Consider the following 14,923-nt stretch of genomic DNA (forward strand, 5'->3'; position numbering starts at 1 on the left):
GCCCCCATATACACTATGCAAGTTTTGTTTGATTTCCTTTAGATTTACCAAAACCATGTAGTAGAAGGGCCTGCCTGATTGCATACAAATTGAAACTCTTAAGGTTTGACCTCATATAGTTTTGGTAATTCTAAAGGAAAAAAAATCTATAGAAGATTGTATAGTGTATATCCAGTTTAAGGGGTAACCAAGACTGCAGTAGACATGTTTAGGGTACTTTCCTTGACATAGGTGTACAGCACGGGTTGTCTCCACTTTACAGTAAAGTATGTAGCCATAATATAAATATGTGCATATGTATATAAACTTTATATACAGTATAAGCGCAATTAGGATTTTTGTTGTCTACTGTTAAAGGAGTTGTAAGGGCAGAAGGATTTTTTTTTTATCTGAATGCATTCAATACATTAAGATAAAAAAACCTTCTGTGGAGTAGCCCCCCACCCCAGCACCACCCAATTACCTACCTGATCTCCTTTTCTCTGCAGTGATGTCAATGATCCCCTCAGCCATCCAGTACACTCCTCCTGATTGGCTGAGACAGCAGCAGAGCTATTGGCTCCCGCTGCTGTCAGTCAAAGTCAGTAAGCCTATCAGGGGAGAGAAGGGACAGGGCCAAGTCAAGACTCCGTGTCTGAATGGATACACGGAGCTGTGATTTGGCTTGAGTGCCCCCTGTAGCAAACTGCTGGCTGAGGGGCACGCATAGGAGGGAGGGACTGAGAGCAGCGAAGAGGGAGCCGAGAAGAGGATCTCAGCTGCTCTGTGCAAAACCAACTGCACAGAGGAGGTAAGTATAACATTTTATTTTTATTTTTTTAAAGCGAGCCTTTACAATCACTTTAATAATTAGCCTCTTTCTGCATGGAAAAGTAGGTGGTCTGCTGATACAAAATGGTTAAAAATGCAATTCCACCCAAAATTGTCTGATCCAGGACTACACATGCCCTCCGAGTGCTGTTGTGGACACACACCAGCAACTAAAATTACTGTCAAATTTGGACCAGCGGCTGTGTCTAGGCAAATGCTACATCCCAATATACATGAATGGGACTGCCTGCGTGCAGATGCATGGAATACTTGTGCATCCTGTGCAGGCAAAGCTGGCCCTTCGTACGGATGTATGCACAAGTGCATAAGTATGCATAAGCCACCCCCATCAAATCATTCTCTGCAGCTATTACCTTTTGTACCACCACCCCCTCCCTTTAGAATGTAAGCTCTATGAGCAGGGCCCTCCTGTACCTTTTGTACTTTAATTGTGTTGTCCCCCCATATACATTGTAAAGCGCTGCGTAACTGTTGGTGCTATATAAATCAATAATAATAAGGGCATCCTTGAGGCCTAAAAGTCTGTTACTTCAAATGACCTAACTATTATATGGATGTGGTAATCCTTTACATCAATCCACTTTTTTAATCTACGGAAATATCTGTACACGTGCAAATTAAGATGTAAGACATTTTTAGATTTGCCTTCTATTGATTTAAACAGAAACACATTTTCTGGCTGTTTAGTGGAGTCTCCTGCATATTACTATATATTGGACTTGGTGGCTCCTAAATTTCCAAATGATTTTTCCAGCTACAGTTGTTTTATTCTATACACGAATATTTAACTTTGTGGCTTAATGTACATTTAGGCTTGGTTCACACCGGTGCAGTGCAAATCACATGCGATGTCTGTGCAATGCGATTTCAGCCATACAGATAGTATGGCTGAATTTGCATCGTATTCGGACCAAACTCACACAGGACCCCTTTTTCTGGTCCGCACCAGATTCGTATCGCAGCAGTGTTCGCATCCATGCGATCCGATTCATGTTCCGAACTGATGTCCCCCATATACAAACTGATTTGGGGGTGTCATTCATTTTCTATTGACACTCCCAGCAGTTTGCATTATGGAGTGTGAACTGCGATGCAGGAACCCGCAGTGGATTCACAGGGTTCCCGCATCACCCTAGTGTGAACCAAGCCTTTCTGTTCTAGGTGTTCCAAATGTTGCAATACCTTTGAGACTGTGTGAACTGGAAAATGCTGCATATTCAGACTTGCTGTACTGCTCTAAAGAGTGGTGTATGGATGCCAGAACTATTTTAGGTATGATTTCCAGACACACGACTACGTTTTCCAGTACCTCTCTGCAGTTATTAAAAATTAAATAAGGATGTTGGGTAAGACCTGTGGCTTTTTATAAAGCCATGGCGTAAAAATCAATAGGTCATTTTTACTTTTGTACCAAGTTAGTCATGCACCTATTACTAAAGCCATTTGTTCCTCATCTGCCAATTTCTACTATATTGTGATGAAAGACATTTAGTATTTTGCTTTTAATAGAAATTATCCATTTAACCACTTCAGCTCCGGAAGGTTTTCCCCCTTCATGATCAGGCCATTTCTTCCTATGTAGCACTGCATTACTTTTAGCTGGTAATTGCCTGAAATTTATTTCATTTTTTTTTTCACAGAAATAGAGCTTTCTTTTTGTGGTATTTGATAATTACTGGGTTTTTGTTTGCAATATAAATGAAAAAAATCAACATTTTGAAAGAAAAACCACAATATTTTTTACTTTGTTATAAAACTAAATTTTCCAGAAAAAAAAAAAAGTCTTCATAAATTTTGACCAAAATGGATTCAGTTACATAGATCTTTGGTTAAAAAAAAAAAAAAAAAAAAAACATATAAAAAAAAAATCCCAATAAATGTATATTAATTGGTTTGCGTGAAAGTTCTAGCATCTACAAATTGTGGTGTGTGTGTGTGTGTGTGTGTGTGTGTGTGTGTGTGTGTGTATATTTGACACAGCTGATCGGTAGGCCCCTCCAAGAGAAGGCAATAATTATCTCTAGCGGCTATTGCAGTCGATTGTGATAATCCTTAGCGAATCTGGCAGACTGGTTGTACCCAAGTTGATCGATTGATCAACTTGGTGCATTCAGCCTACCCATTATGATTGGAACCCTGTATGGCTGGCCCTAGGTAGGGTCATCTGATTGCAAAAACAGTCTGTGATGTGTGTTGTAATGGCCCCTTGTAGTCTTCATGGGTAACTTGTGTGAAGGGGTGACGATGATGGAGCTTAAATAGGAGATGAAGTGTTGTCATCGTAGAACAGGAATTTGTTGATGGACCATCATGGCAAGTAGGATTGCCACCACTATGATTTTAATTCGGAACATTTTCAAATATTTAAGTTGTACTTGAAAGCCCTAATCCTGGAAGTAATTCTTCACACCTGTATTATTATTTTTTTTTCTTCTAAAGGCAATGTACAATGTCAGATGTTTGCTCACCATCTCCTTTTTTTACTACGTTCATTTTTAGCGCTCCTTTTTTCAAACCATAACAAATATACAGTATCTCACAAAAGGGAATATTTTATTATATCTTTTCATGTGACAACACTGAAGAAATGACACTTTGCTACAATGTAAAGTAGTGAAGTGCACAGCTTGTATAACAGTGTAAATTTGCTGTCCCCTCAAAATAACACAGAGCCATTAAAGTCTAAACCACTGGCAACAAAAGTGAGTACACCCCTAAAATGGTGAAAATGTCTGAATTGAGCCCAAAGTGTCAATATTTAGTGTGGCCACCATTTTTTTTTTCCAGCACCGCCTTAACCCTTTTGGACATGGAGTTCAGCAGAGCTTTACAGGTTGCCACTGGAGTCCTTTAACACTCCTCCATGACCACATCACAGAGCTGGTGACCACCTTTACCCTCCGCTTTTTTAGCAGGGCAGTGGTCATCTTGGAGGTGTGTTTGGGGTCATTATCATGTTGGAATACTGCCCTCTCCGAAGGGAGGGGATCATGCTGGGCTTCAGTATGTCACTTTACATGTTGGCATTCATGGTTCCCTCAATGAACTGTAGCTCCCCAGTGTCAGCAGCACTCATGTAGACCTAGACTATGACACTCCCACCACCATGCTTGACTGTAGGCAAGACACACTTGTCTTTGTACTCCTTACCTGGTTGCTGCCACATATGCTTGAGCACATGCACTCAACTTTTTTGATCAACCATGGCAAGGTGGAACCTGTCCTGTTAAACTGCTGTATGGTCTTGGCCACTGTGCTGCAGCTTAGTTTCAGGGTCTTGGCAATCTTCTTATAGCCTAGGCCATCTGCATGTAGATCAACATGTTTTTTTTTTTTTTTTTTGAGATCCTCAGAGTTGTGCCATGTTGAACTTCCAGTGACCAGTGTGAGAGCGTAACACCAAATTTAACATACCCGCTCCCCATTCACACCTGAGACCTTGTAACACTAACGAGTCACGTGACACTGGGGAGAAAAAATGGCTAAGTGGGTCCAATTTTCCACCAGCTTCATGATGCTGTCTAGGAGGAATTGAAGAGGACTCCAGTGAAACATGTGAAGCTCTGGTGAATTCCATGCCCAAAAGGGTCAAGGCAGTGCTGGAAAATAATGGTGGCCGCACAAAATATTGACACTTTGGGCCCAATTTGGACATTTTCAATTAGGGGTGTACTCACTTTTGTTGCCAGTGGTTTAGACATTTATGGCTGTGTGTTGAGTAATTTTGAGGGGACAGCAAATGTACACTGTTATACAAGCTGTATGCTCACTACTTCACATTGTAGCAAAGTGTAATTTCTTCAGTGTTGTCACATGAAAAGCTATAATAAAATATTTATAATAATGTGAGGGGTGTACTCACTTTTGTGAGATGCTGTGGGTGCACCAAGTTTTTGCTGGCGCACATGTCGCTTTCTTATCACTCTATAAACTGTTCTCCTGGGTAGACATCTCTGGTTGAGCAGCCCATTCAAAATAATTGAATTCAGCATACCCTACTGCACTAAAACATAGGTCTTGCTGCATTCTTTTCACCACAATGAAATACAAAGTGCAGGGTGCGCTACAGTGTGTTGCAGGATGTGTTTCCGCAACACAAAAATGTGTCCAGAGAGATTAAAAAAAGATGTTGACCTGTTCATTCTTTTGTGAACTGTGCAGAGCTGAAATATCCATTTTAGATGGCAAAAACACATTTATAACTTGAAGGAACCCCCCCCCCCCCCCCCAAAAAAAAAAAAAACAGCTTGTGGTTCTAGGTAACATGGCACCTGAATGCCCCGCTCTTCTCATGATCACAGCTTTCTATTCCCTGCATCTCTGCACTTGTACCCACCTCTCCCACTGTCTTCCACACTTATCCTATACCTGCCTGGAAGTGGCCACACACACACACACACACACACACACACACCTACCCACGCACGCGCACACTCCACCTTCCACCCCACCTCCACAACCTTGCCTAATCTTGAATAGGCACACTTTTGCTAGTCATTACAAGGCGTGCTCTGATTGGAAAACTGTCCGATGTCAGAGAGCAGCTAATGTGATTGGTGGCTTTGTGAGAACTCTTGGGAGCTGCAAATCTTACTAGAAAAACAGAAAAGTTCTCAGCCTTTGGCTTCAAGGGCTCATCACTAGAAAGTTGCCATGATCTGGGTGGCATTGCTATTGATGAGATCATCCTGGCAATAAATGTGTTTGTTTTTAGATATGATAATATGTACAGCTGTAGTGAAGTGTGCTTTACCGGATTGTAATCTGCATGCTCTAGTTTGCATTTCTAATGAGGGATAAATATAAAGCATGCCTTAATTACCACAGACATTTAAATAGGTGCTGGTGAAACGGGAGGCTTCTAACCTCAATACAATTCTTTGCTATCGTTTTAACTGCTTTGGAAAGATGATTAAGGAGAAGTAGAATTGTTCTAATGATATTAACTCTTGGTGTCAGTCTTTTTATGGCAATTGTTTTTACTTGAAAGGCTAGGAAATATGGCAATCATCATGCTGCCCATTTCTGAGATAAACACGGGGTGACCTTTTGTAATCCATGACTGAGTTCTTGTCTGTCACGAAAACCATTTACACTTCCTACTATCACAAGCATAATTTGTGAGAGTAATAAAGACTTTTCTAATACATGATTGGAGATGGTTACATACATAATTATCAGTGTTTATATAAGTACATATAAAGTTATTCTATCTTATTAGCACAACTAAAAACATTTTAAATATATTTTCAAAAAGTCTACTGCAGAGCCTTTTTTCATTGCGATTATTTAACTATATACAATACTATGGAACCTCTGGATGCTCGATACACAATGACATCAAATCTAATAAAACCTTGTCTCTTTTTTTTTTTTTTTTTTTTTGTATTGGAATGGAAATCTAATAAACAGGAAGGTATTGTAGCATTACGTTTTTTATTTTTTTTTTTGTTTATTTAAACAGGCAAACACTGGGTATTTAATTCAAATATACATATAAAAGTGATATACTGTATGTAAATGACACACAAAATTAACAGTGTATTTATTTTCATGATCTAAAATAACAAAAATGCAGATTTGTCGTAGAGAAAAAAGTGCATCCCCACCCACCACAACTTCAAATCCATGACATTATAGCAGGAGGTTCCAGATTAGAATCCAGTGATTAGATCCTCCTTGAGGCATATGCAGGTGATTGCTGCCTTAACTTTCTCAGAAAGCTACAGCTTGGTGTTCTCTTTGCAACTGACATTTGGTGTCATCATGCCAAGGTCAGTATCGGGATCTCTCTAAGGACCTCAGAAATGGTGGATGCCTTTGAATCTAGTAAAAAAAAAAAAAAAAAAAAATTACTTGACTTGAGGGTTTTACATTTAGGGCCAGTTCACACCAGATGCAGTTCCATGCAGTTCTGTGCAGTTCCGTTTTTTCTGCACCAATGCAGTCAGTTCCAGTCAGTTTCTGCACCAGAAACTGACTGCATGGTGTGAGCTAGAGCCATTGGAATACATGGAAAACACCGTGCATGCATTTTTTAGTGCACAAAAAAAGCACACGGAACTGAACGGAACTGCGCCTGGTGTGAACTGGCCCTTAGGGCAACCACTGCTTTCCCGAGACTAGAATGCCCCCCTCTCATCGGCACTAAAACAAAATATACAGTAAATGTAATTGACATGATAAGTCTGACAACACAGAAGATTTTAGTTGATATCCACATATATACACATTAAAAGTGAATATAAAATAGTGACTGATGTTGTAAATAAGTTAATTTTTAGTTGTTTTATTCCATGAGTATATATGTATTTCAGTTATATACACACAATGGTATGTATACATTTAGTATCTGATAATTCTATTTCACCATTAACTTATTTTACACTATCATTCACTATTTTATAGTTACTTTTATGTGTATTTGTGTATGTATGTCATCCATGACTTATATTTTTTGTCTTGTTTTCTGACGGTGGAGCCTGCCCTGCTGTCAGATACAATGATCAGTGCTGCCGATGCCAGAAGATTACACGGCTCCCCAAATCATCACTGACTGTGGAAACTTCACAATGGACCTCATGCAACTTGGATTCTGTACCTCTCCACTCTTCCTTCACGCTCTGGGACCTTGATTTCTAAATGAAATGCAACGTTTTCTGCAGTCCCTCGTGATCTGGGGAGCTATGTCATCTGCTGGTGTTGGTCCACTGTGTTTGTTTTAGCAAATCCAAAGTCAGCGCAGCCCTCAACCGGATAAATTTTCAGAGCACTTCATGCTTCCTTCTGCTGACCAGCTTTATGGAGATGCCGATTTCATTTTCCAGCTGGACTTGGCACCTGGCCACACTGCCAAAAGTACCAACACCTGGTTTAATGATCATAGTATCACTGTGCTTGAGTGGCCAGCAAACTCGTCTGACCTAAACCCCATAGAGAATCTGTGGTGGGGTATTGACAGGAGGAAGATGAGACACCAGACCCAACAATGCAGATGATCTGAAGGCCGCTATCAAAGCAAGTCTTCCATAACACTTCAGCAGTGCCACAGGCTGATTGCCTCTCTGCCTTATCATAAACGTAAAAGAAAAAAATGCTTGAGCTGTATCACTCTGTGTACCACCCATCTATATAAAATTAGTTTAACTTTTTGAATTGAATTACTGAAATAAATTAACTTTTAATGATATTGGCGCACTGTATGGATTGAAATTGGGCCAGTCTCTGCTGAACTTGCTGAATTTCGAGCCATGTATGGCCACCATGAGATGGTTCTAAAGTCTTATGTTTTTTTCTTAACTCGTAACTCTTTAATGTGGGGAAAAAATGGCACATAAAAAAATATATAAATATATATATGTGTCTATAATTTATTATACACAATTACAAGTAATACTGTAATTGAATGTTAAAAAATGGCTACCTGGAGGAGTTCTGTACACAGATGGTGTACAGAACACCCTCCATAAATGCCATTACTTGTTGTTGTGTGATTGGCTCACTGATTTTCCCAGAAATCTGCTCTAAGATATGTCCAATTTCAGGCTTCCCAGGCAACAAAAATGTCGTCATTTTTGGTGAGATACTACTGAAAGGAAATCACGCTCAAAGGGATGCAGACCTTACAGTTTTCCTCAGAGCCCTGCAGGTGCAGCAGCTGATCATTATAAAACTACTGCCATTAGATTCACTCTGAACATGTACAGACACACAGGGATTTCTTCAGAATAACAAAAGGTAGTCATCTGCAACAAAGTTTAAGATCCTTACAATGTACACAGATCACCCAGACGCAACAAAAGTGGAGTTGCTCTTTAAAGCGGTTCTGCACTCACTTTCAAAAGTTAGGCTTATTCGTTAGGAAACGCAGCAAAGAGTGCACAATGGCTTTTTTTTTTTTGTCGTACCTGCTCATGTATGTATTTTCTTCCATATCCTGCAGCTGTGGGCGGTGTTTGTGCGGGTATCCGCATCATGTCCTGTGAACACCGCACTGTCACCTGGGATTACACCGGTGTAGTGTCATGTTTTTCTCCCCATCGTAGAATGCTCCGGTAGTGACGTTGTGGCCAGAAATTCCGCACTGCACAAGCGCGATGCGTTCCAAACCCTTGCGCCATGCGTTCCAAAGGATTTGCGGCAATTCAGTTCAGTGAAACCAAAGTGAAGTTAAACTTTAGACGGAGTGGAGAGAGAGCGGGCAACCGTGGCTCGGGGAGGGGATTAGCTCCCCTCTGTGGATTCGGGAGGGAATTATCTGACGGTTTCAGTGATCAGCATTGCTGCAAATTCTTTGGAAGCCATGGCGCAAGTGTTTAGAACACAGGTAGCATGGCTTTGGTTCAAGCCCAGAAGAGTATCCCCATTGCAAGCGGCTTGCTATGGGGCACTCTTCGAAGAGGAGCCAGAAGCTTCGGTGGGGACCCTAGAAGATTCGGAGCTGCTCTGTGCAAAACCAACCATTGCACAGAGTAATATATTCTCACGAAAGTGAGTACACCCCTCCATATCTTTGTCAGTTTTATTATACATTTTCATGTAACAACACTGAAGAAATTATGCTTCGCTACAATGTGAAGTAGTGAGTGTACAGCTTGTATAACAATGTAAATTTGCTGTCCCTTCAAAATAAATCAACACCGAGCCATTAATGTCTGAACTGCTGGCAACAAAAATGAGTAGATCCCTAAGTGAAAATGTCCAAGTTGGGACCAAAGTGTCTATTTTGTGTGGCCACCATTATTTCCAGCACTGCCTTAAAGTGGCTGTAAACCCTTGCAACCAACTTTGACCTACAGGTAAGCCTAGATTAAGGCTTACCTGTAGGTCCAAGAAATAGCTCCTAAACCTACATGGTTTAGGAGATATTTGCCGAAAGACAGGCGCAGCTGTCTACGGCGCATGCGCCGTAGACAGCGGCATGCAGGCGCACTGAGTGCGCCGCGGTCAACAGCAATATGACAGCGGCGGAGCAGCGCGACCCACCGAGAAGATGGATGCGCCGGACTACAGGGGACAGCGGTGACTTCGCTGGCTCCTGTGTCAGGTAAGTGACACATAATGGACTACTATGCGATGCATAGTAGTCCATTATGCTTTACCTTTGCCGGGAATGAAAGAGGAAGTAAACTCATCAGGGTTTACTTCCTCTTTAACCCTCTTGGGCATGGAGTTCAGCAGAGCTTCACAGGTTGCCACTGGAGTCCTCTTCCACTCCTCCATGACCACATCATGGAGCTGGTGGATGTTGGAGACCTTGCACTTCTCCACCTTTCGTTTGAAGATGCCCCACAGATGCTTAGAAGGGTTTAAGTCTGGAGACAAAGCTTCTTTAGCAAGGCAGTGGTCTTCTTGGAGGTGTGTTTGGGGTTGTTATCATGTTGGAATACTGCCCTGTAGCCAAGCCTCCGAAGGGAGGGGATCATGCTCTGCTTCAGTATGTCACAGTACATGTTGGCGTTCATGGTTCCCTCAACGAACAGTAGCTCCCCAGTGCCGGCAGCACTTGTGCAGCCCCAGACCATGACATACCCAACACCATGCTTGACTGTACGCAAGACACACTTGTCTTTGTACTCCTCACCTGATTGCCGCCACACACACTTGTCACTATCTGAACCAAATAAGTTTATCTTGGTCTCATCAGACCACAGGACATGGTTCCAGTAATCCATGTCCTTTAGTCTGCTTGTCTTCAGCAAACTTCAGGCTTTCTTGTGCATCATCTTTTAGAATAGGCTTCCTTCTGGGATGACAGCCATACAGACCAGTTTGATGCAGTGTATGGTCTGAGCACTGATGGGATGACCTCCCACCCCCTCAACCTCTGCAGCAATGCTGGCAGCACTCTATATCTATTTCCCAAGGACAACCTCTGGATATAATGCTGAGCATGTGCACTCAACCTCTTTGATCGATCATGGCGAGGCCTGTTCTGAGTGGACCCTTTCCTGTTAAACCGCTGTATGATCTGTATGCTCTTGCTGCAGCTCAGTTTCAGGGTCTTGGCAATCTTCTTATAGCCTAGGCCATCTTTATGTAGAGCAACAATTCTTTTTTTTCAGATCCTCAGTTCTTTGCCATGAGGTGCCATGTTGAACTTCCAGGGACCAGTATGAGAGAGTAAGTATGAGAACGTTAACATACCTGCTCCCCATTCACACCTGAGACCTTGTACCACTGAGTCACATGACCCCGGGGAGGGAAAATGGCCCAATTTGTACATTTTCACTTAGGGGTGTACTCACTCTTGTTGCCAGCAATTTAGATATTAATGGGTTTTTTTTTGCGTTATTTTGAAGGGACGGAACATGTACACTGTTATACAAGCCGCACACTCACTACTTTACATTGTAGCAAAGTGTCATTTCTTTAGTGTTGTCACATGAAAATATATAATAAAATATTTGCAAAAATGTGAGGGGTGTACTCACTTTTGTGAGATACTGTATATATAAACAAGCTTTAGAATCACTTTAATCCCAACACCTCTTGGATGCTTCTTCTTCATTTAATTCAAGATGTTGTCTCAATGATTTTTAAACGTGTGCTATCCCCTTAAGTTCAAGCATTTATTCTTATAATGTGTCATTTTGTAGCTATTTTAATGCAGTAGTAATTACACTTACAGATAATTTGCACTTAGAAGGCTCCAAAAAGTGAGTTGTTAGTTTGTTAGATAAGCAGACTGCCAGGGTTTTGTTTCTTTTGTATCCCAAATGCATGTAAAAGTAAAGGTTATCTGGCGGGAAGCTTGGTGGAGCGGATTACCCCGCCGCAGTCTGTCTGGCAGCTTCAGCAGCGTGCATGTGTAAACTTTGCCACCTTTTCTGTCTAAAGATGTGTACATTAATGCATAACTGAGGCTTACTGACTGTGTGTGAATGTCTGTCTGCCATCTCCCAAGAGAGCACAGTCATGGACCAGCCTTGTGAAAGGAATGAATAGCTATGCCTTTTGTAATGTGTGAAAAGGAACCGCTGTGTGCCAGCTGTTCATCAATTAGATCATTGGGATAATATCAATAAACATTCTTCAAAGAGCCATGTTTGATTATGACTTCATTATTCAGCCAAGTGTAAGAATTATAAAGCTGTTTAAAAAAAAAAAAAAAAATTATTTTTATTTTTTATTGCTCTTTTAGCCTAGTGCTATCTACAGTCCTAAACCAGGCAAAAGCAAATGCATCTTACAAAGCCGGGGTGCTGTCATTTGCATTTCAGTTTAAATGAGCCCTTTTAAATTGAAGTGGTTATTTTCCACCCGAAACTGATGGTCAGATTTAGCCTGGTGCAGATGGGTTTATTTTCCCATCACAACTGGCTTTTGTCATGTCACAGGAATTCTGCTGTGGAGTTCCTAGGACCTCTCCATCAAACACTGCTTACTGGGTTAGAGATTGCAGCTGGAGGGATGAGACTTGTTATCAGGAAGGTGCAATAATACGTCAGTGGAGAGATCTTGCCTTTGAGTTGCTGGGTGAGTTAGCCCATTAGCAACCTTCAGTAGCTCTTAAATTATTGGATGCACTGACCCTTTAGGAAAGCATACTATACCTCATTTACTGTAAAAAATAAATCAAAAAATCACTTTGGTCTAAATGATGTTGTTTTTACAAGTACTTTGACTGGAACAATAGTAGATGCAAATGCAATAAAATTAGAGGTCCTATCCTGTAAACATTGTGGTAAGCATTTAAAAGGGTAACAATAATACACTAAATGCATACAACCGTTTATAATTGTAATGGTGGTTTGCTGAGTGAAATGATGTCATAGTGGTGTGCGACTTGTGAATCCCCTTTGTTATAGGTCATATAACCACTAATGTTTCTGTGGTTAGTGCCTGCACTAAAGCCTTTTCTCTGCCAATGGCTTGTATTCCGGCAGTTCTCCATAGTACTTTGTTACTTACTGCAAATATCCAATAACCTCACATACTGGGAAAATTAGGTATGATTTACTGAAAGCTTGTTTATACATTTTGTTTGGGTTTTTACTGTAACTTACTGTTTTTTTTTCAATGCGGTGGCTGCATTTTACACTTTTTCCCTAAATTTTCCTCTGGTGATTCTGCGGTAAACACGTTTTTTTGTCCTAGGGTGACATTGCTCACTTATTGTACTATATCTCGATAAAAGGGTGCCATTCCCTGTGTCTTACTTCATAGCAGCCAGTTTGTAAACTGCCCTTTGGAAACATTATATAAGCTTATCTTAGTATTATACATTTGACCTTGTTTCACTTAATATTCATGTTCTGAAAGGAAATTAAAAGATTTGTCAGTCTTCGGTAAACCAGCAGGGTTATTTAGTAGTTCTACAGGCCAATTGTTTTTTTTTGTTTTTTTACCTTAATGGATTCCCTGCGTTAAAGTTGTTAATTGTACCTACAGGTAAGCCTATAATAAGGCTTACCTGTAGGTACAGTAAATATCTCTGAAACATGCTTGGTTTAGGAGATATTTCCTATAATAGCAGCCGGTGACATCTCCGAAGCATGCACACTGCACTCTCAATGGACAGCATGTGTGTGAGTGATGTCATCGCGACTCTGCCATTTAAACAGCTGAAGCCTGTGAACCCAGGAGGAAGACTGGGTGAAGATGGAGTGTTCCGTTCTAAGGTCTGAGTCTTTTGTAATGTGCTAGTATGCGATGCACGTGTGTGTGTTTTTGTTTGGCAATTTACTACTACTTTATGGTAAAAAAAAAATGTTTTACAGTTTGCTGTCCTCCCAATCTATCCAGTGCTGTGCATGGCTGGATCCCTCCTCTCCTCTCATCCTCTTCACACAGGGACAATGGCTCCTGCTGTTGTCATTAAAAATCTGTGAGGCGGAAGGGACCAAGCTGCGCTGTGTGTGTATGGAGTACAGCTCCACAGACACAGCTCAGGTGCGAGAACACACCTGTGCCCCCATTGCAACCAGCTTGCTATGAGGGCACACAGAGAAAGGGCGGAGCCATGATCCCAGACAGGGGGGATTGGGGCTGCTCTGTGCAGTATAATTGCAAAGAGCAGGTGAGTAGAACATGTTTATTATTTTAATTATTTTTTTTTTTTTTTTAAGTCTTTATCACTTTACATTTTACTATTGGGTAGAGCAAATTAACTTTTTAGTAACTTTACATGTCTGCATTTTATATTTATTGACAAAATCTAATATTGAATAACTGGATGAAAACTATAAAACAAAACAATACTTTTTAAAAAAAAATTAAAAGCAGTCCTTGAGCTCCAGTCAAGTGGCTTTACATAGGTTAAGATGCCGTCATCAATTTACCACGGGCGGGAGGAAGCATTTCCTCAGTCTTCTCACCTTTAGTGATCACATTGCTGCGTTGTAATTTTGTAGTAACATTTGAGACTGCTGCGGCGGGGGGGGTCACGCCAGCTGATCTGTCAGACATTTGTGAACACAGCCAGGTACAACTGCAGACACTCAGATTTACATGACTAATGCATCTTAGTCATCATACCCTTTAGGTAAGTAGGTGCTGATGAAAAATGGCTGTATAAAGATGAGGCCCACCATATGGAGAGACAAGCACTGAAGGCAATTGGTGGTGGTGGAGTACTGTAAATTCTGAGAGGCAAATAAGTAACTTTTTTATAAGTGCTATTACTTGGCATGGATGAATTTATCATGAAAACGTTTATCTGATGATGAGTAAGCTATTTGTTTGCAGGTCCTGTATAAAATGTAATAGTGTTTTTTTTTTTTTTTAAATATGAGCAACGTAATGTAACAAGCTTATTGTTTTTGTCTTGTAGATTGCCTTCATGATGGTGACTCTCTTTCCCATCCGTCTGTTCTTTGCTGCTTTTATGATGCTCCTTGCCTGGCCTTTTGCTTTTGTTGCTGCTATGGGTCGTACAGGGAAAGAACTTGAGTCGCCTATGTCCTGGTGGAGAAAGTAAGTACGCTTTAACAAATTTCATATGTTGGGTTATTTTACTTAAACATAAATGTCACAAAAATAACAAAACCTTCCCACAAGCTCAGACTGCTTATGTTCTGTTGCTTGCACAAGCATTAGCTTTATGCATTCTGTTCCTCATCTGTGTGTGCCTGCTGGGAGCCACTGTCAA

General features: G+C 40.9%; 1 protein-coding gene across 1 annotated transcript in view; it reads left to right on the forward strand.

Annotated features, from left to right (window-relative positions):
• Positions 1–14,923, forward strand: part of LPCAT1 (lysophosphatidylcholine acyltransferase 1) — a 213,336-nt gene that overhangs the window by 104,427 nt on the left and 93,986 nt on the right. The window contains exon 2 of the mRNA XM_077492013.1: positions 14,606–14,748. Within this exon, the coding sequence (XP_077348139.1) occupies positions 14,606–14,748 (143 nt within the window). The remainder of the gene's footprint in view (positions 1–14,605; positions 14,749–14,923) is intronic.

This window comes from Lithobates pipiens, unplaced genomic scaffold (assembly GCF_037356315.1).
Source record: "Lithobates pipiens isolate NorthernLeopardFrog02 unplaced genomic scaffold, aLitPip1_a1.2 Scaffold_19, whole genome shotgun sequence".
NCBI classification, from domain to species: Eukaryota; Metazoa; Chordata; class Amphibia; order Anura; family Ranidae; genus Lithobates; species Lithobates pipiens.